Below are 21,016 nucleotides of genomic sequence, written 5' to 3' on the forward strand. Positions count from 1 at the left end.
CCAGCCTGGAACGGCACCAGGAGCTGGTCTCTAAAACACCAATTCATCCCACAACTATAAAAACTAACAGCACACGTAAAAAACACACTGACAAAACCATGCAGGAGTTACTGAAGTGCTGTAGCACATTCCCTGTGTCAGGGTTCACCGGGAGAGGATTTCTTTAAATATCTGTTTGGCTTGCAGAGTCGTGCTTCAGGCACACAGCAGGTGGGCAGCAGGCAGCACGGGGAGATCTGTCACAAAAACCATGTTTGTGCCAATAAAAGTCATCACCATCCCAAGAAATGTTATATTTATCTTCCCAAATTTGAGACAAAAATTTCTCCTCAGGGTAGGATTTAAACCTCAGTAACCAGCAGATACCAGCAGTCACCATGTAGCCAGAGTCAAGTTCGACCTCACACACCTTTTTATAATTAATTTATAATTTATCATCTTACATGGCTGAAATCTTTCTTGGAGGAGATATAGGGAGAGGTTTTAGCTCAGCACTGAGAGAATTACAGACAGAAGAGTTCTCTGCTAAAATTCTTAAAACAGGGGAAATAATGTTCCACTACCTTTGCTAAACAGCCCCAAACCGTTTCTTCACATATGGTTCAAGGTGGAGTATTTTAGTACAGAATTTGGCACCAAAAATTCCCATAGATGTTTCCCTAGTGCTGTTCATTCTTCTCAGCATGCTTAAAAATGAAAGTATTCAAACCAACTTCTCTCAGCAATGCCATTTACTATACAGATAAATAATAAACAACTCAGCAGGGAACAGTTTGTGAGGGGACAGAATTTGTCCAAAACAAGACAAAAGAGAAGAGGAGTTGCCAGAGTTAAGTTTGTAAACTATAACTGGATATGTTTTTAAATAGTGTTAGTGCCTACCCTGACAACACCTATGAACACATTGTTTACATTTAATAGTGTTACACACAAATTAATGAACAAAAAACAAACCCCAATGGATGTAATTGAAATGGGGAAGAATCTTTGTGTAGATTTAGCTGCTTATTTCTCTGTGGAAAAAGCCCTTTTCATCAGGGGTGGGGGTGCTTTTCCAACATCAAACATCATTTCCAGAGGGGGGTTGTTGAGGCAGCACCAGTCGGGAATGCGGCCTGTCTGGCTGTAATATTCCTTGGACACAGAGCGGCTCCCAAGGATGTCCTGGAGTGCTCCAAAAATGGCTCCTACATTATTGGCAAAGAAAAAAAATTGCATTAATTCCATGTAGAATTTCTCTTTCTACTCCTTCCTACCGAGAATCTCAACTGGGATTTTCTAGCTCTGCCTCTAAATTTAAAGGGATGAATGGATATTGCTGCTTTCCTTTTCAGTAGCCCATTTAAGTCCCAAACTGCTTCCATTTATATCCCTGGAAAGTAACTGAAAACAAGGAATCATCTGCTCTCTGCTGACAGCAAACCTGGCCTGGCTGACCCACTTCTTATAACAAAGCTTTTATTTTAAGCACTTCAATCAAACCCCATTGTGTTCAGGGCAATTTTTACCCGAAAAAAGTTTCCCCACAAATTCACACCAGCTGTGAGAAGACTCAGCCCACACCAGCTGGCCAAGCAAGGAAAGCATCACAGGATCTGGTGCACAGAAATTGTTCTGGCTTGCTAACCCTAAAAATAAAAGGTTTTATTCACTACAAATCCCACTTTGGAAGGGTTTTGTTACACCTCTGCTTCCCAGTTGTTCCCATTCTTACCTCCCAGCCAGGCCACACAGTTGGATTTGGCAGGGGGAGTGTGAATCCTGAAGGTTTTAGTGGCAAGAGCTTCCTTGTATTTGGGTTTCTCCACCAGGTGTCTGATCTCAGCCATGAGCCTGTGCAGGAACCCCGGCAGCATCGCCGTGCCCCCGATCACCACCAGGTTCTCTGCCAGCTGCTTCCTGGTGTCTATTGGGCACTGATGAAAACAGGGACACAAAAAAACCCCAAATAAGTCAGGCTGCCTGAGCTTGAAGCCATTCAGAAGTCTCTTAGAAATTCAGTCCATTTCTATGCCCTCCAATTGCTGTTTTCTCATATTAAGCTAGAAAATAACCAACGTAATGAGTAATGCAAGGGAAATGCCTAGAGATGCAGAGGTGAAGGCTCCAGGCACAAAACTTCTTAAACAATTTGTTTTCATAAAGAATTCTAATTGAAATGTTTGTCATATCAGCCAAGTCCATGGCTCTCCAATAAACTGCATCTCAGCAAACTTACTTAAATGGCATCAATAGCTACAGGGAGCCAACTTTAATTAACATACATACACCACCACATAATGAAAATTTCCATTTATAGTGGTTTCCTAATGCATTTTTTTTCCTAAATATAATAAGAAGTGAAGCATTTGTATATGCCATGAAAAAAATCTGCAATAAATTTAATATACTGCCTGTAATAAAGACATCCAAATTAATTTTATTCTAGCACAGGTAAACCAGCAGCCTGCAGGACTCAAAGTCTTGAGTCATTTTTAACTGCAGGTTCTCTAAGGCTGGTGGCATTCCCTAAACTGTTTCTAATATAAAAATACCTGAACAAGTGAATCCAAGATCAAAGTGGCAACAGATGTCTCCTCATTATCCTGCTCAAACAGGATTTCCACCACGGAGTCTCTGTGGCACAGACAGGGAGTGTTAATGAGCAGCAAAACCACACTGAGCTGAACTCAGGCACAGCAGAGCTGGAGATACCTCCAGCCTTCCTGCTGCCAACACTCTGTCACTCCTGGCACACAGCCCATGCACCCAGCAGTGCCAGCAGGGTGGGGACAACCATGGAATCCTTGGGACAATCATGGAATCCTTGGGACAATCATGGAATCCTTGGGAAAGACCTTTAAGATGATTACATTCAGCCCTCAACCCAGCATCAGCACCTTGTTCATCACTAAACCACGTCCCCAAGTGCCACATCCAGGTGTGTTTTGAATACTTCCGGGGATGGTGACTCCACAATTTCCCTGGGCAGCCTGTTCCAGTGCTTTACAACCCTTTCAGTGAAGACATTCCCTAATATCCAATTTAAACTTCCCCAAGTCACCTTGAGGCCCTTTCCTCTTGTCCTGTCACTTGTTTCCTGGGAGCAGAGCCCAACCTCCACCTGGCTGCACCTGCCTGTCAGGAGTTGTAGAGTGAGGAGGTTTCCTCTGAGCCTCCTTTTGTCCAGGTTAAAATGCCCTGTTCACGTCACTAAACCTGTTCTGTTATTAGGCTTTGATACTCATTTCTCTTCCCCCATCCCTCCAATCTCTCTGCTCTCATCTTCCTCTCGGAGCTCTGGAGAAGCCACCCCCCACCCATGATGGGCTTGCACTGCGCCCAGCACACAGCTTTCGTTTCAGAGGCATTAAAAGCATGTGCAAGTGTCTCATTAAAATCCAATTTCATGAAAATGTATGTGCTTTTAGAGTTGAAATATATCCTTGTAATGACAAATACTCTGCCAAGGCATTTCTCACCTGATGGGGCCAACCACATGGAGAATCTTTTCTCCATCCAAAGGATAGTCCACGTCTGGAGGCGGTGAGGGACGCTGGAAATAAAAACAGACTTTTATTATTATTTTAGAGCCCAAAAAGGCTGCAGCCACCTCAAAGGAGCAGGAGGAGCTTCATCCTTCACTGACCTCAGCACTGCCATCAATGTTGAACTTGGCTGCCTGGATTTTCAGCCCCCGTTGGAGATCACTCACAAAGCAAGTGCGCACTGTGCAGAGGGGAAGAGAGGGGCACAAGTGAGGCCTTGGTGGATCCTTTCATCAGCAGTAAAAACATTTTCTTAATTTAGAGAAGAACACACACTCCAGGCCCTTGCTGGTCCAAGATATTATCAAATAAATGCAAAGAGAAGCAGTGTCTATGTTCCAGCAGAGCTCAGGAGCTCTCTAGACCACGAGTTAAATGAAGCTGACACTAAAATTAAGTTGGAAATCCTGCCTGTCCTTTCTCACACAAACCACACCAGATTTAAGGCCACAGGGATGCTCCACATGGTGCCTCAAGGTTCCAGGGGTTGTATCCTGCCTTCACTGCAGGTCTTGCACCACTGCTTCAAAATGCAAAATGAGGCACTGCTCATTTTCTGAACAAGCTCCTACCATGCAACATTTTCCTTACTGTAAATTAAACAATTCCAGAGGGTTTTTCTGCTTCCAGACAACAGTGACAGAGCACAGTCTCACTTGTATCCCAGCTGCTACTGTTATTTACTTATTTACTGCTACTACTTATTTATTTGTATTTGGCACAGGTGAGTACCCTCCCCATAAACTGCTGCCACAAAGAAACAACCCTTCAACACACAAACAAAAATTCCATCCCCACCCTGCTGTCTCTGGTTCCAAAAGATTGCATAGAAAACACAACTTGTCAGAAAATGTGTGCAAGTCCAGGAATCAGAAAAGAGTTTCCATTTCACAAAGCACCAGCTGCATTTATTTTGCATTTGCTGATGGATTTCTTCCTAGTTTGACCCAAGGGATACATACTAGGTACTATTTTCTAGGAAAACACATATTTTTCTCTGTTGCACATGTAACAATTACAGAGGAATTCATCCAAGTTTTGTCCAAAGAAAGAGTGTTTTTTCTTTTGTAGTAAATGTAGTTCTTGTCTCCTCTTGCCTGCCTTGATTAACACACCAAAATATCTTTTATAAATACTTCTTTTTCTTTTGAAAAATTGACTTTGAAGCAAACTGAGCCTCTCTAGTTAATCTATAAACAAGACTACACACACAATGCAATCCTCTTTCTGTTCCCACCTACCAAATATATCTAAAAATTGCAACTCAGCAATGCAGAGGGTTAAAGTGGAAGTGGAATTCAACACCTGGTTTTGCTTTCGAAGAGGAAGAGCAACACAAAGTTCATCCAAGAGGTAATAAATATAGCAGAGAAGAGAAATAAATTCCTAAATGTAAAATATTGCACACTTGTTACTATCACACTCTACTGCACAATTTCATACACTAGAGTTTCACAAAGCAAACAAATTTACCTTTTATATCCTCTACTATGTCTTCTGGGACTGAGCCTGAAATAAAAAAAAACCCACTACTTAATTTCATTCTTAAATTCTCTTCCTACTTAAAACAACTTTTGTTCTAAGTTTGAATTACATTTAATATATTAAACAATGCAGAAAATATATTAAGAATAGAAATGTTTGTCTTTGCTCAAAACAGACTCAAAAATTACTACAGAACTTTTATCTCAGTCGTTATCCAAAACTGCTGTGAGAAGAGGCTTATCATAAAAATAATATACTTGTTAAATCACAGAATCACCAGGTTGGAAAAGACCTTCAAGATCATCGAGTCTAACCCATGCCCAAACACCTCAATTAAACCATGGCACCAAGTGCCACATCCAGTTTTTTGTTAAACACATCCAGGGATGGTGACTCCACCACCTCCCTGGGCAGACCATTCCAGTACTTTATCACCCTTTCAGTAAAAAACTTCTTCCTAATATCCAATCTATATTTCCCTTGGCACAGCTTAGACTGTGTCCTCTAGTTCTGCCAGTTGCTGCCTGGAGAAAGTGACCAACTCCACCTGATCACAGCCACCCTTCAGGAGGTTGTGAGAGTGATAAAATCACCTGAGTCTCCTTTTCTCCAGGCTAAACAACCCCAGCTCTCTCAGTCATTCCTAACAGTGAATGAGTTCCTAACTTGTGTTCCAAGCCCCTCACCAGCCTCGTTGCCCTCCTCTGGACAAATGTCTCAAGGTCCTTCCTAAACTGAGGGGCCCAGAACTGGACACAGAACTCAGGTGTGGTCTCACCAGTGCCGAGTACAGGAGGAGAATGAGCTCCCTGCTCCTGCTGTTCCTGATCCAGGCCAGGATGCCAAGAAAGAATTCATGCAAGAGGTCCACATGAGATGCAGTGAATCCTAAACCCACTTGATTCACTGTTAGGATTAACACCCTTTCCCCAGTGCAGTTCCCAGCACAGATGCCCCATCCCAGTCCTCACCCATCACGGAGGGAAGGCTTTGTCCTTTGGCCAGTCCTGTATCCACAGTGCACTGCTCCAACAGCTGATACTCCAGCTCCCTAAAACAGTGCACAGGAGGGTGGGGAAACACAGCCATGAACTCAGCCTGGGTCTCTGGATTACACTCCAGGGACAGGATTAATTCCTTTCAGTTACATCCTTCTAAATATAAACTTAGGAAGACCCCATTCACACAGTTTTTACCACATCAACAACAGCTGCACAGTTTTAACTCTAAAAATAGGATGATACAGCAGGTTAAGATTTTAAAGAGGAATTTTTGCTCATAGTCAAAGAGGAACTTTCACAAATAAATCATTTGTAACCTGGAATTGATAACTATGAACTTACTTGTGGATGGCCTTTCCTCCCAGGGGAAGGGAACCCCAGCAACTCAGGACCGGAATTCCCTCATAGATCTACAGGAAGATCAGGAAATTCTCCTCTTTTTCATTAGGAGTTTTCAGTCTGCTGGAAAAAAATGCCTTTTCCTTTCTACAATCCCTTGCATCAGCCACTTTGTAACTGCTTTTGTCCAAAGTTAATTTCTAGTCAATAAAAATCTCATGTTTCAGGACAGCCCCACTGCTGAAAATGAAAGGATACAGGCAGCACCAAGCTTTCTGCATATCCACAGTCCAGCACCATGGCAGAGTTGATCCCCAGTGTCAGGAGAGACATCAGGTGACTTGGAGCAAACAAAACAGAAGGTACCTACACAGAAACCAAAAGCAAAGTTGACAGAAGGTGGAAAAAAGAAACAAAAAAGAAACAAAAAAGAAACAAAGCACTGAGGCCTTCCCTGAATGGCATTTTAAAAGCAAAACCCAAATGACTGTACCTTGAATTATTCCAGTATTAATCTAATGACCAAAATACAACAGGACTCCAAATTCTGTGTTCATCTTCTTTGTGGCACACACCAGGTAATTAAGTAATGACAGATGTTGGAATGGGTTTGTAAGAAAAGCAGGTGTTGGCTATAAAACTCAGGTCAAGTCTCTTATTGTTTTGAAAAGAAATGAAAGAAGCTGAAGTACAGCTACTTGGAAACCTGTAAAAACCTGAAGATGTGAATGAAAGTGCTAGAAAATCAAAAAAAGTGTTTGCATTATGACAAATACTGCTGTACCCAAACAGAAGAGGCTGTTTGAAACAAAACAAATTTCCACAAAGCAATGTGGAAACTCAAGTTAAAATTAGATGAGAGTTACTTCCTTCTCCCAGAATTCCATAAATCAAGCTTCCTAGAAAGCAACAGTTCCTTTAAAGGAACACTTTGAAGTGTGAATTAAATGAGAAATTTCAATAAATCCTGCGCTTAAAGGAAATGTACTGACACTTAACCCAGGGACAGAAGGCAAAATATTGACCCTGTATTAATAAACCAACACTCTGCACCAAATAGAAAAATAGAAACCAGAGAGAATTAAACTTCCATCAGTATTAACTGCCTTCTTAACAAGTTACAAAGTCTCTCCATCACAATGTGACTGAATACATGAGCCATTTTTGATATTTTGCCTGGGGTGCATTTTAGCTGAGATATTTTAATGCTGTAAAGGGATTAGGAAAAACGACCTCAAAAAACCAACTCAAATCTTTCAGCAAGTTGAAGTCATCAGAAAATTTTACCAACAGTAAGAAAGAATTATGGAGGAGCTTGAGATTAATTGGTAAATTGTGTTGTGGAAGGACAGTGAAGAAGGATTGCAGACAAACTGGTTTCACTACTTTTTATAGAAAAACCTTAACCTTTGTTGTGTCTGAATTGAAGAGCCATGGAGTCACCTTTTAAAACATTTTCTGTTACAACTGAGCAAGAATTAGGTTCAGACTTTTCACAAAATCCTTGACTGGTTGGGTTGGATGGAACTTTAAGAATCATCCAGTTCCACCCCCTGCCATGGACAGGGACACTTTCCCCTATCCCAGATTGCTCCAAGCCCCATCCAGCCTGGCCCTGAACACTTCCAGGGATGGGGCAGCCACAGGCTGGTTTTTTTCCCCACAACTCTTCAAAAAGACTGATTAAGCAGAGAAGACATTTGATTTCAGGTAAGTTCTTCCCTAAATGAGCACAGCCACGTGCTAGGCAGATATTGACTGTGGCAGAAATCATGAGACTTGCTGACAGGGTACTAACAAGTGTTTAAATATAAATCCTGGCTCCAGGCAGTGCTCAATGGGGATTATTGGATCTGTCTGGGACAGTGCACTGTGAGCTGCATTATCCACAAGCCAGAGAAACCTTGCAGAGTCTTGTTAATTGCTGCTGCTTTGTGGCCTCATGAAGAGTCAGAATGGAACAAAAATGGTCTTTAATCCAATTTCTACACCCTACTTCCTCACAACAAGATTTTTCTTCTTCTTTAGGCCTCCTACTCTTATGCCAATATTTTCTTTTTTTTTTTTTTTTTTTTGGCACATCTGGTACTGCCTGTAAGCAAAACTCCTTCTGGAAAGTGGAGCAAATTTACACATTTCTGTCGAACACTTACCTCAAAATGCTTGAAAAGGACCCTGGTGAGGGTGTCCCTGAAGTGTGAAGGGCATAGGACCGACTCTATGATCACAACACGCCGGTCCCTGGGATTCACCAGCAGATGCCTGAAAAAAACCAAGATGTGTAAAATAAAACCGGGAAGTTTAAGCACATATTATGAGACCTATCCTACAGTCATATTCCACTTTCCTCAAAAATCCTAAAGATTTGCATTTAGATAGCACTTGCTACAGCAGACCCCAAAGTCTGCTTCACAAATCAAAAAACCCCAATGCTTTCCTAAAAGAAAGCCAGGAAACTGAGGCAGGGGAAACAAGTTACAGAGCTTTCAGTCAGAGCCTGTAGTTCTGCATATCCATTATACATTTCCAAATCAATATAAGGTAATACAAAAATAAGTCATCAACGTCATGTCCAGTGTCATACAGTGTCATAAAGCACATAAGAATGATGATACTTTGATACTCAGATGCTCTGATTTCAGTGGAAGAGGATGAAATCGTCTTGATTTCAATTACAAAGTGATGGTCCAGGACAGGAGAAGAAAACAACCCAACCCACAGCAGATGTGAGGCAAAGAAATTAAATCCTGGCTTCCCTGTGATGGCTTTCACTGTGTAAAAATGTGGATTGGAAACAAAGAAAAAAGACCAAGTCCAATTTCATTAGTCACAAGGGTACTAAGAACAGAATAAAGAGATGTATTGCTGAGGTGAAAACATCCTACAGGTAGATTCCTCCTTCCAAACCACTGTGGAGAGAGTTCTGCACGGACAGGAGCTTCAGCCCTACCAAAATCACTGCAACTCCTGAGGTAATGCCTTCCCCTTCTCAAACCCTTTATAAATACCTCAGCTGAAAAGTCATTTATCATACACTTTCTGCTTTTACAGAGCAACTGCTGCTACAGGACAGGAACTCTTTGTAAGATAACCTGGATTTCAGCACTGCCAAATTCCTTCTCCACCAACACAGCCAGGAAGCCCCTTGCAAAGTTTTATCTCTGTTTTCTTATCTGACCAGGCAGTGTCCATCCTCTGCTCACAGCCCTGGAAGTGCTCAGGGAAGGCATGAGAGGTGTCTCTTACCTGAAATACAGCATGTGGATAAATTCCTTCAGGTAGGAATACAGCTCTTCTGTATTGATATTGTACTGAACCACCTTGATAGGCTGGGAAGGGAAAATATCCACAGTCAGCTCAAATGCTGGGCAGTGATTATTTATATACATATATATTTATTCACACATGATATATAAATAAATATATATGATACATACATAATATATATTTAATCTGACATTATATATAAACACTCACTCTTGCCTGATTTGCTCTTTGTCCTTAAAACATCTCATAAACTCACACTATAACTAAACTCCAGAGTCAATTACTGCTAGTTTTTCATGCAGGCAATTTAGGATTAGTTTTCAAGTCTGCCACCCTCTACTAAAATAAAAGAAAAAAAGCATAACTAGGCAAAGCAATTTCTCAATAAATGCCCCAAAACACAAGTTCCATGGGGGCTGAGCAGCAATTAACACCAGCACTAGCATCACACTTACCTGCACCTACTCACAGCTTTTAATTGCAGCAGTTAAAATCATGAAAAATATAAAAGTATTTCAGAATATCTTATTCAGGCAGTGAAAAATGGCTTGTGATGGACAGAAAAAGCATCTGCAAATTCTTTCTGTTCCATAACATACCAAACACCATAAAAACAGTTCACCTTTGAGACATCAGGTTTCTTGATTTCACTGGGGATGATGCATCTTGGTCCTGTTTCTCCTGCAAACCCACACCTGAAAGAAAACGTTGAAAACCTGATTATTTGAAGTCACCATTTGACCCCCTGGGCCTAGGGACCATCACAGAGTAATGAATTAGTGAATTCTAAAACTGCAGAGCGGGGATTTTGCACACAGTTTTCCTATCCAGCCACCTGGAGAGAAATTTAAAGATGGACTAAAAGATAAAGATTTTGTATCTTTTTTTATAGACTCCCTCAACAAAATGATAAAAACAGCAGCAACGCCAAACCAAACTTTTCAGAAACCCACCTCTTCTTCCTCAAACACACAAGAACCATGGACTGAAGAGAGGAAATTAAAAGCAAAATTAATTCAAGGTTTATTTTAGTCTCAGTGCCTGGTACTTGTTGCACCCTCATCACTCCCAGTAACTACAAATCTCAGAAGAAAACTACAGTATTCTGTAAAGCTGCTGGACTTGGAGCACTTTTAATGCAAAAAATCAATTCATGCTTTTAATTGATAAATACCAATTGCCAGTTGGTATTTGACAATTGTCAGCATGTTGGATCATTAAACAAAAAAAAATCTTGAAACAACCTCAATTCAGAATTCAATTTTCTTTTTTTGTCTCAAACAGATACTTGTGCAATCCCAGTGTGTACAGGCAGTTTTCCTTGAACTTTCAGCTAACTTCAGCCGTTTTTGGAAAAGAGCAGACATTTCTCATACAATCTAGCTATGGATTCATGAGAATGAAGGCTGGAAACAGACCCTAAAAACACACTATTCAGAGAAATAGCTTTTCCAAAAGAGTGTTTTATTGGATTAACAATGCCCGGGGAATAAAAGCTCACAAGCACCCCAAATTTGGGAAAAGCTTTCAGTTGGCCACACGACGTGAATCCATAAAAAGCCACTCATGGAATCACTTGTCCCTATCCATGAAGACTCTGTTAAATCCTCCCATTCCCAGGTAACAAAGTTTTTGGCACACGAGGTTAAATACTAAATAAATAGCAAGCATTCCTGCTTCAGCACTCAAACTAAACCTTGTTTTGACCCAAAACACAAGACAAAAAACCAAGACTGTTCATTATCAGCTCCACACCACACACATCAACACAGAAAGGGGAAAACCTCACATAATTATTCTTGGAATAATGGTTGGGATTGGAAGGGAACTTAACATCTGATTCCACTCCTGTCATGGGCAGGGACAGCTTCCACTATCCCAGGTTGCTCCAAGCCCCGTCCAACCTGGCCTGGAACACTGCCAGGGATGGGGCAGCCACAGCTTCTGTGGGCAGCCTGTGCCAGGGCCTCAGCGCCCTCACAGCCAAGAATTTATTCCCAGTACCTCATATAACCCTGCCCTCTGGCAGTGGGAAGCCGTTCCCCCTTGTCCTGTCATTCCAGCTTCTTGTCCAGAATCCCTCCCCAGCTCTCCTGGCGCCCCTTCAGGCACTGGACGGGGCTCTGCCGTCTCCCCGTGTTGGAGTCTGAAACACAGACCGGACACCCCCAAATCCCGGGCGCAGTGCGGGGCACTCACTTGGTGAAGGCCTGTCCCAGGTCGATCACCACAGCGGTTTTCTCCCCGCCGCTGCCGAGCCCCTCGTACAGCGGCATCGCGGCCCGGCCTCCCTTTCTCCCCTTCCCTTTCCTCCCGTTCTTTTCCTGCTTTCCTTCCCGTTCCACCTCCCTCAGCCGCCGCTACACGGGGCCTTCCTGCTGCCCGGCGCTCCGGGCTGCCCTCGGCGCCTGTCCTTCTCGCCGCCGCCCCGCTGCCCCCCTCGGGCCCGGGCCGCCGCTCCCGCCGCATCCCGCAGCGCTGCAGAGGGGCCGGGAGTGCCCCAGGAGTGCCGCGGCAGCGGCGGCGGGCGCGGAGCGGAGCGGAGCCCCTCAGCTCGGTGCCGGCGGCAGGCGGGGCAGCCGCGGGGAGACGGGCGGAGGAGCCATGGAGGGGCCTGAGGGGCGGGCCCCGCGTGAGGGCGGGAGGGTTCGGGCGGCGGGGCTGATCCCGCTCGAGAATAATCGTAAAAAATCACAGAATCGTTTAGGCTGGAAAAGTCTGCAAAGGTTGTCGAGTCCACCCATTCCGGCGCTAAGCCATGCCCGCAAGTGCCACATCTACATGGCTTTTAAATTCTTTAAAGCCCCCATCCAGGGATGGGGACTCCATCAGTCCCCTGGGCAGCCTGTGCTGGGACCGGAGCGCCCTTTCTGTGAAGAAATTTTTCCCAACAGTCAACCTAAACTGCCAAGTGGCACAACTTGAGGCCATTTCCCCTTGTCCTGTCCCTGTTCCCTGGGAGCAGAGCCTCCCCCAGCTGTCCCCTCCTGTCAGGGAGTTGTGCAGAGCCAGAAGGGTCCCCTGAGCCTCCTTTTCTCCAGGCTGAGCTCCTTTCCAGCTCCCTCAGCCCCTCCTGGTGCTCCAGACCCTTCCCCAGCTCTGTTCCCTTCTCTGCCTCTCAATGCCTTTCTTGTCCTGAGAGGCCCAAAACTGACCCCAGGACTGGAGGTCCCTCAGCAATGCCCAGCCCAGAGGGACGGGCACTGCCCTGGTCCTGCTGCCACGCCATGGCTGCTACAGAAACATGTTTAATGCAAAAAGCCATTTCTATGCGGTTAAATGCACAGTACCCTCGGGGTACGGTATCCTCCCTCTTGAACAGAAATAAAACAACTCAGGGACTGAAAAAGCCACATCACTGCTCCAGGAGTGTGGGGGTTGGGAGTGAAGATGGGAGCTCAAAATACAGTGAGGAGAGAAATTATAAACTCCATGGTGGTAACAACCCGTGTAGGGCAATGGGTTGGACACAGTGGATCCCTTTCAGCTCAGGACCTTCTAGGAATCCATGCTTTCAAGACTGGACCGCCTGAGACAGGTGGTCAGAGAGGCAGAAGATCAGCTGTGCTTAGTAGTAAGATCCTAATCAATAAAAGGTGTTCTGATGAATATTGTTTGTGGTATGTGTCTCCCCATGACTCAATCCCCTGGCTGGGAAAAGGGAATTTCTAACAGATTTTGGTCAGTGTTATGCAAATTTGGGATCACTTGTGGAAGAGATCCTGAAGGTAGTGCTTGCCCCATTCCCAGCAAGCATCTTCTTTCCCCTGCCAACCTTTCCCTTCCCCATGAAAACCACGCCTGTAAAACCAGCTGCTCTTCAGGCAGTTGTGATGTCCAGGAGTGTGACTGTGGCCCTGCTCACACCCCCAAAAGATGAGTCCTGGGTATTTATTTCAGCAAAGTACACGAGACCTATTTCTTCTTCAGGGAAGCAAAATAAGCATTGAAAAAGCAATTAACTGCGGAGCTGAGTCTAGACATTTGCTCATTGCCAGACGGGCCAGGCTGAGAGCCTGAGGGTTTGTGCAGAGGAGGACAAGGGTGCTAATGAAGGCTGAGGATTTCAGGGAAGGCTGTGGTGACACTGCTGTGCTCTGTTGTCACCGAACCCAAGCCCCCTGACCTGTGAGCTGCTGCAGCAGCACTGTTTGTCCCACATCCACACTTGCTATTTGCAGTCCCTGAAGGTGGAGGTGTGTGGGAGTTGGATGATGAGGGGGAGTGATGTGAGACACAGAAAGCTGTCGCTGCCACCATCTGCTGTGTCGCCTGGGCCACCCCCCGCAGTAGCCCATGGGCTAGCAGCTCTGCACAAACACTTTCTCAGCTGTTTCTGTCACAGACTTGTCCTGTTCCCCCCTTCTGGTCACCCCAAAGTCACCAAGGTGACAAAGCAGGGTCAAGAGGCAGCACTGAGAAGAGAAGGTCTTGGGGTGTGTGTGCAGCAGAAGTGCAGACTGGGGGAACTGAAGCTGGGGCATCCTGGAAGAGCTCTTGGTGGACACACAAGGAATCCAGGCAGAGCAGAGGGATTGCAGAAGGGTGTGAAGAAGGGGAACTTTGCAGTGACAAACTTGGGAGATTCCTCTCAAAGCCCTTTACATCCCTCATAAATCCCTGCTATCTCTCCTTCAGGCACCATCCCACAACTCCATAGGGGCCCAGGCACTCTTCAAATAACCCATCACCAGCTTCCCATCCTCTCCTAGGAGTGGAAAACTGAGGAGCAAGGTCAAGGCTGCAGTGGTGATGTGAGATACAGAAACAGTGATGGGACCAGCACACCCAGTGAATTCTGGAGGAGGAGGGATCATTGCCAAGGCAGCAGTGGAGGATGCTAACACATGAAAAAATAAACAAACAAAACCCTGCAGCGATTAAACATTGTGACACTGAGTTCAACTCGCCTTATGATTTCATGTGGTTTTGTTTTTAATGGCTCTTTAAATTATTTTTTACTATTAGTATTTTATGGCCTTCCAGAACATGGAAATGCAGCTGAACTTTAAAGGATATGCAAACAACGAGGCATGAAAATATGTTCAAATGTCATTTCCACAACAGAACCTTAACTCTGCCATGCTTGAGCAATTCCCCAGTGCAGCAAGAATATGCACTCAGTGGTAATTACACCTGACTGAGACAGGAATTATATTCAAGAAACTTTTCTGTATTTGGTTTCTCTGTCAGGGAAACAATTGCAGAATTTCCCAAGTGCTCCTGGAGAGATTCTGTTCAGACACAAGGTAAATTTTCACAATGAGAACAATCAGCCATTGGAATAATCTCCCCAGGGAAGTGTGAATCCCTCAATTCTGGACACTTTAATATTCAGCTGCACAGGGTGCTGGATGATCTTGTTTCAACCGTGATTTTGCCAAGAAAAGTTGTGTCAGATAATCCTTGAGATCCTTTCCAATCTGATATTCTGTGATTCTGAGATAAGTTACTACCTGGAATGCTGTCTGCCCTTGCTGTTCAAGGTCAGCACGGGGAAGCTGTGCAGTCACTGTGCCTGGTGAGAATGTGCTCTCACTGGAGTGTGAATATTCTTCCTCTTAAATTCTGTAAAATCCTCCTGAGTATCTCTGTGATAGGGGTCTTATAAAGACATAATATATTATACTTAATGTTGGTGCTCTTGAAATACTTTAGGTCTAAAAATCTGAGTAATTTAGATATGATCAAAGTCTAAGTGTGATGTTTGCATGATCTGTTTTTATCCCCAGATCTCACCCATTTATGATATCTTACCGTGCTATAATTTTATATTTACAGCACTATGCTTATGTTTTTAATATAATGTTTTATGTAAAATGACTGCTTAGATATGTTTTGGAAAAATCAGGGGCCCTACTTGAAATCCACAGCCCTCCTGAATGTATTATCCCTGGGTTAGGAATGATCAGAGTTTCCTGCTAATCACATCACCGTCTTTATAGTCCTTTGGAAATCTCCTCTTAAATTACATTAATCAATCACAGTTAACAAGAGTTCTGAAATGCAAGCTGCAGCTTAAAAGTGGCTTAATTTAATGGATGGGCTTTTCAGAGTTATTGATAATAGGAGCCAGAGAGTTAGAGATGTGCCAGGGTTTCATAACAAAATTCATCCAAGCCGGGCTGGTTTAATCAAGGAAGCTGCTTGCATAATGTGAAGAGCACTCACTCTCCCCCGAATATGTGACTGTTGAGGAAACAGATGGTGATGCTAACCCAAAAGAATCAGGCTATAAATACATTCAGGATAACAATATAAATGGAGATAATTATTCACAGTCTAAGGAGACGGTGGGACAATTAAGCCAGATTGTAAGTAGAATGTCCAGCAGAGTGAAAAGCAGGATTTCCATAACATAATAAGAAATTATTCCCTGAATGAAGCCACTTCATGGAACTCTTGGGAGCGGTGCTACCACAGACAGGTGAGGAAGAGGTCGCATAAGGACGTAAAAATACGTCCTTAATTAAGAAATTAACAGTAGCCCATTGAAATCAGTGAAAACTCTTATATCATAAAATCATAGACTGATCTGGGTTGGAAGGGAGCTTAAAACTCATTTAGTTCCACTCTGCCATGGGCAGGGACACTGTCCACTATCCCAGGTTGCTCCAGGCTCCATCCAACCTGGAACACTTCCAGGGATGGGGCAGCCACAGCTCCTCCAGTGCCAGGGCCTCCCCATCCTCACGGCCTGGAATTTCTTCCTAATAACCAATCTAAATCTACTCCCTCTCAGTGTGAAGCCATTCCCCATTGTCCCATCACTCTAGGCCCTTGTAAAATGTCCCTCTCCAACATTCTCTCAGCTACCTTGAAGCAGTGGAGGGCCACAATTAGGCCAACCCAAAACCCTCTCCTTTCTTTTCTGGCTGAGCAATCCCAATTATCTCAGCCCTGAGCTGCTCCATCCCTCTGCTCATCTCGGTTGGCCTCCTCTGGACTCTCCCCAACAAAATAAAATCTGTAGGACAGTTCTTTTTGCCTAATGCAGTGCTTTTTCTCTCCCCCTTTTCAGGATTCTGTTGGTATTCAAGCCACTGGCAGAAGAAAGCCCCTCTGGGGTGTCCTGCAGTCGCGTCATTGTCACAGCACAGCAGCGCTGCTGCCTCGAGGTGGCAGCCGCAGAACCCGCCCGGAGGGTTAATGGGGAAACGTTCTTCATAAAGAAAATCACTTTTCTCCACTCGCCCCGAAACAGGCGGCTCTCAGCTGAATTAATCCCCGCGGAGCACTTGCAAACATTGCGAACATAAAGGAATGTGTCCTGCAGCACAAACGCTGCGTGGCTACGGCACGGAGCAGCACGCCCCGCTAATACTCTGCTGCCTTGAAAGCCAAAATGCCTGCCTGGACCCCTGCAGAGACTCGGCTTTCAGCAGAGCCAGGCAGATTTCAACAGCAGAGCATTGTTATTTTTAATTGGTCATAAAATAAACGCTCTTTTGTGTCCCTGCATTGGCTGGCTTAGTCTGTGTACTTGCTTCTAGGTCTCCCTAATCTCGACAGGCTAAGGGAGGCACGGACCCATCCCTTCCTCACAAAATCAGGGAATTGCATACTTAGGGGCAGCTTTAGACCTTCTGGAGATCACAGAGTGCTTCCTCACCTTTTCCCAGCACACGGATTCAAAAGGATCCACGTATCAGCTCTCCGAAGGGAGAAAAAGGAGGAAAGCCCCCTGCTTGGGGTTCAGCTAATAGCTGGATCTGCTTCCTGCTGAAAAATTCTGTCTTAATTGATTTGAATGTTTCAAAAAAAAAAAAAGTGTATTTCTCTGCTCTTAACCATCCTCAAGGGGAAAAATGAAAACACTGGTGGTGTCTGGAGCATTGCTGTTTCACTCTAAAACATAGTGCTCCTCCCACCCAAGCACCCCAATTCCATGTGTTATCCATGGGAAAGACTCCAAAAGTCTCTGTGGTGGGGAATTTCTGCCCCTCTTTGCTATTTTAGAAAGGGATGGACTGGGAGGGATGGACTGGCAGTACTGACACTGCACTTCTTTAAAACCTGTGGATTCGGTGGCTTAGTTTAACCTCATGTTTTGAAAAGCAAAAGAAAACTGCAGTTTATCTAAAGTCCCTCTGGGACTTTATGTGTGTGAAAAACCATGTTTCAGATGATGGAGGTTGGACTCAATGATCTTGGAGATCTGTGTTTGAGGCTCTCTTTCTGTGAATCTGTGAAGCTGAGGGTTTAATGTCAGAGCAGGGCTTAGGGTCATTCTGCTTTGGGGTGGTGGGTCCAGTGCTTTTTTATTTCAGCCTAATATTGTAGTGGAGTTTGTAGGACAGGGGAGGGAAATAGCCAAGGGAACTGACAGATGGTTCATGTTTTAGCTGAGACTCCAATATGCACGTGGAGGGCTTCCTCAGCACTTTATCTCTGGGAAAATGGTAATATGTGGTGTACCTTGGCATTAACTGCATTGATTTTGTTGAAGGATACGAAGAAGAGCGAGGGCTGTGCAGTGATTCCGTTATGGATGTGATCATTGGTCCTCCCGGGCTGTGTTCCCACAGCAACTGCAACAGATTCCAGTGACCTTGGGCCAGTCAGCAGAAGCCTGGTTCTACTCTGAAGAGTGAGTGTGTAAAAATGGCATTTCCTACTCAGCAGATCTGGGCTCTGTGTGCTCTCCAAGTCACATCTGCTGACTTCAGTGACAAAAATAAGTTCTTATGGCTTTCCTGCTCTGTGAGCACTTCAGAAACACGAGAGCTGGGAAACAGAAGCTGGATCCCGTGCCTCCTTGTAGGATTGATTACTGTAAATCCCAGCCAGCAGTGGGGCTGCACTGGCACCACTTGGCCTTTCCCAGCTTTCCTGTTAGTGCCAGTAGTGAGATACATGGAAGAAAGGAATCCAAGTTGATTCTCCTGATTGAGTTTTAATTGCAGTTGACATTTACCAGGTTTGCAGTTGGAGGAAGAAGAAATCTGTTCACCCATAACATGGTTACATTCAAAATAATTCATTGGTCACAAACTTTTTCAAAGTGGATTTGTTTTAAACAAACTTCCCCCTCTGTGGCAGGAGATGCTGTTCTCACTTTCCCTGAATTACTCATCACTACTCCATTCCAGTGACTGCTGTTTAGTAGAAAGAGAGGGCCCCCTTAAAACAGATACTACCAGCTGGTGTAAAGATGAGTCTTGTGATGGAGATGTGCACTGATTTGAGTGCTGGATGTCCCCAATACTCAATTTGGGAAAGTCATTCAGCAGCAAAATTAACGGTAACTATTTTAAAATTGCCTTTACCTTCTGTGGCATGTCCTGACATACTTAGGATAGCTGATACATCTCCTCACAGGTGCCAGGAGTAGCAGCATAAGGTGCAGCATTCTGCTATCAGGATGATGATATTTTAGTTCATTTTATACAGGCAAAATATATCTTCATATAAATTTTTATGTGACCTAGTCTCTTAATTAGGACATGCTATTGGTACTTCTTGGGTTCTGCAATAAGGCTGCGACAGGAATATTACCTGTGAAAGAAATCTGATGTATCATTACTTTGTACAACAGAGCTGGCTGCCATAATAACACACAGATTTTATAAGAGGCTCTTACAAAAATTAGGTATCGTTATTTTACAGAAGAAGTGGAGGCTGAGAGCAGTGAAACTCAGTTTCGAGAGTCCTCTAAAAAGGCAGAGCTGGAAATGGGACATGAATCCCCCTCTTTCCCAGCTATGCTACCTGCATGGAAGAATGAGCCTGCTTACATCCAAATTTAGTCTCTGAATTCAACTCAGGGGAGAAGTTCTGAAGGACAAGACCAACAGAGGATTGTACTGAAATGTCTCAACCTGGAGCAAGGGTGAGAGGGGAGAGGAATGGATGTTTCTTAACTTGCTGCAGAAGTGGGGCCTTGTTTTGCTTGGTTACATGTATGCTCCATGGCACAGTGATCTGAGTTAAAAATCAGTATTTCCAACTAATAAACCATAGACAGGAATAAACAAAAGAGTGCTCTCTGGTGATTTCTGATTTCTGCCTCTTTCATCATGCCTCTTTCTTTCAGGCTGCAGATATTTTTGTTGATAAGGCAGAAGCCTCTGATTTTGGCAGGTTATGCGGGGTAGAGAAACTTGCAGCGTACAGGGAATGTGCAATTTTAGGCAGGGAAAAAAAGACAGATAACCAGCTATTTTGGTTCCAGTGCTTAGAAGTGAAATATTTAACCTTGAAGAGGACATGGTGCCAATCTGGGTTCGGAGCTGATGGCAAGGGGGAAGTGAAAACCTCTCCAGTCTATTAAGAGCTCTGCATCCTTGGAGAACACTAAATCATCCCTTACACACGCTTTACATTTTAAGTAACTTTCCCAATAATTGTAAAGGTTAGATAGAAGTGGCATTGAAAACACTATCATAGAATCACTGAGTGGTTTGTGTCGGAAGGAACCTTAAAAATCATCTTGTTCCAACCCCTTGCATGAGACACCTTGGGCAGGGACACCTTCCACTGGAAGATCCCTTGTTCTGAATCCCAGGTCAGCTGTTAGGAAGAATTGTGCAGCTGATGAAGCCCAGTCCTTGGACTCATCCCTGATGGCTCTGATTTCTGCTGGAGTGGTCCCTGTTTTCCTGCCCCTTTCCCCACACACAAATGACTGAACAGTTTAGGAATCAATCCCAGACTCACCACAAGGTGCAGTGCTGCTCTTGAGAATTGATTTTGGTCTCCTGGAAAATCTGGCTTCAACATTACCTTGCCAGGTGGCACCTCCTGCATGGCTGAGCCACCCCCTCTTCTCAGTCAGAGCCCTTGACCAAAATGAATTGGCCAGGACAGAAGCTGAACCTGTGAAGAGTTTTGAGTCCCTAAACCAGGAGTTAACAGTGTTTAAAATGGCATGAAAAATGCAGCTCTTACCTCTTCCTCCCCTCCCACCCCATCTCCCCTAGAGGAGAGAGAAAACATCCTTTCTTTTCACATATTTGTATTTTATTTATAAAGATGACACAGCACTAGAAATATTGATTAATTAATAATTTCCACAGATTTTACAGTTCAGAGAGGCAAAGCCAGAAGGGACTTTCCCCATTGTTTTGAGTGACCATTTCCTCCCCCAAGCCTAACTCTGAAGTTCTTCCTGATGCCTTCTGTCAATGGCTGTCTTTATTGCTGATACAGGCACTTTGACACTTTATTTTCAACTCATGCAGGGGTTAGCAATATTTCCCTGAAAAAAACTGCCTTAACTTGCAACAAATCTGTCTTTTGAAAGTGTTTATATTGGATGCACAGTGCTACAATCAAACGAATTGGGTTGGATCCAGTTTGGTTGAAATCCAGTAGAAAACACACTGTTTATCTAAAATTAAACAGGCAAAAGTTTGGGGTGTCTTTAGAGACACAAAAAGAGCAAATCACTAATAT

The 21,016-nt window shown here is 44.1% G+C and overlaps 1 protein-coding gene across 1 annotated transcript; it reads right to left on the reverse strand.

The window, feature by feature from the left end:
* Positions 1 to 713: 713 nt before the first annotated feature.
* Positions 714 to 12,002, reverse strand: ACTR10 (actin related protein 10). Its single transcript, XM_058857662.1, has 13 exons — positions 11,819 to 12,002; positions 10,242 to 10,314; positions 9,599 to 9,681; positions 8,506 to 8,614; positions 6,611 to 6,718; positions 6,356 to 6,423; positions 5,984 to 6,063; positions 5,001 to 5,036; positions 3,629 to 3,708; positions 3,462 to 3,535; positions 2,535 to 2,616; positions 1,715 to 1,916; positions 714 to 1,187 (listed from the first exon to the last, which is right to left on the reverse strand). The coding sequence occupies exons 1-13, from the start codon at positions 11,893 to 11,895 to the stop codon at positions 1,006 to 1,008; spliced, it is 1,254 nt and encodes a 417-aa protein (XP_058713645.1). The 5' UTR covers positions 11,896 to 12,002; the 3' UTR covers positions 714 to 1,005.
* Between the last annotated feature and the right edge of the window lie 9,014 nt (positions 12,003 to 21,016).

The sequence above is a fragment of the Poecile atricapillus genome, chromosome 1 (genome assembly GCF_030490865.1).
Source record: "Poecile atricapillus isolate bPoeAtr1 chromosome 1, bPoeAtr1.hap1, whole genome shotgun sequence".
Lineage (NCBI taxonomy): Eukaryota > Metazoa > Chordata > Aves > Passeriformes > Paridae > Poecile > Poecile atricapillus.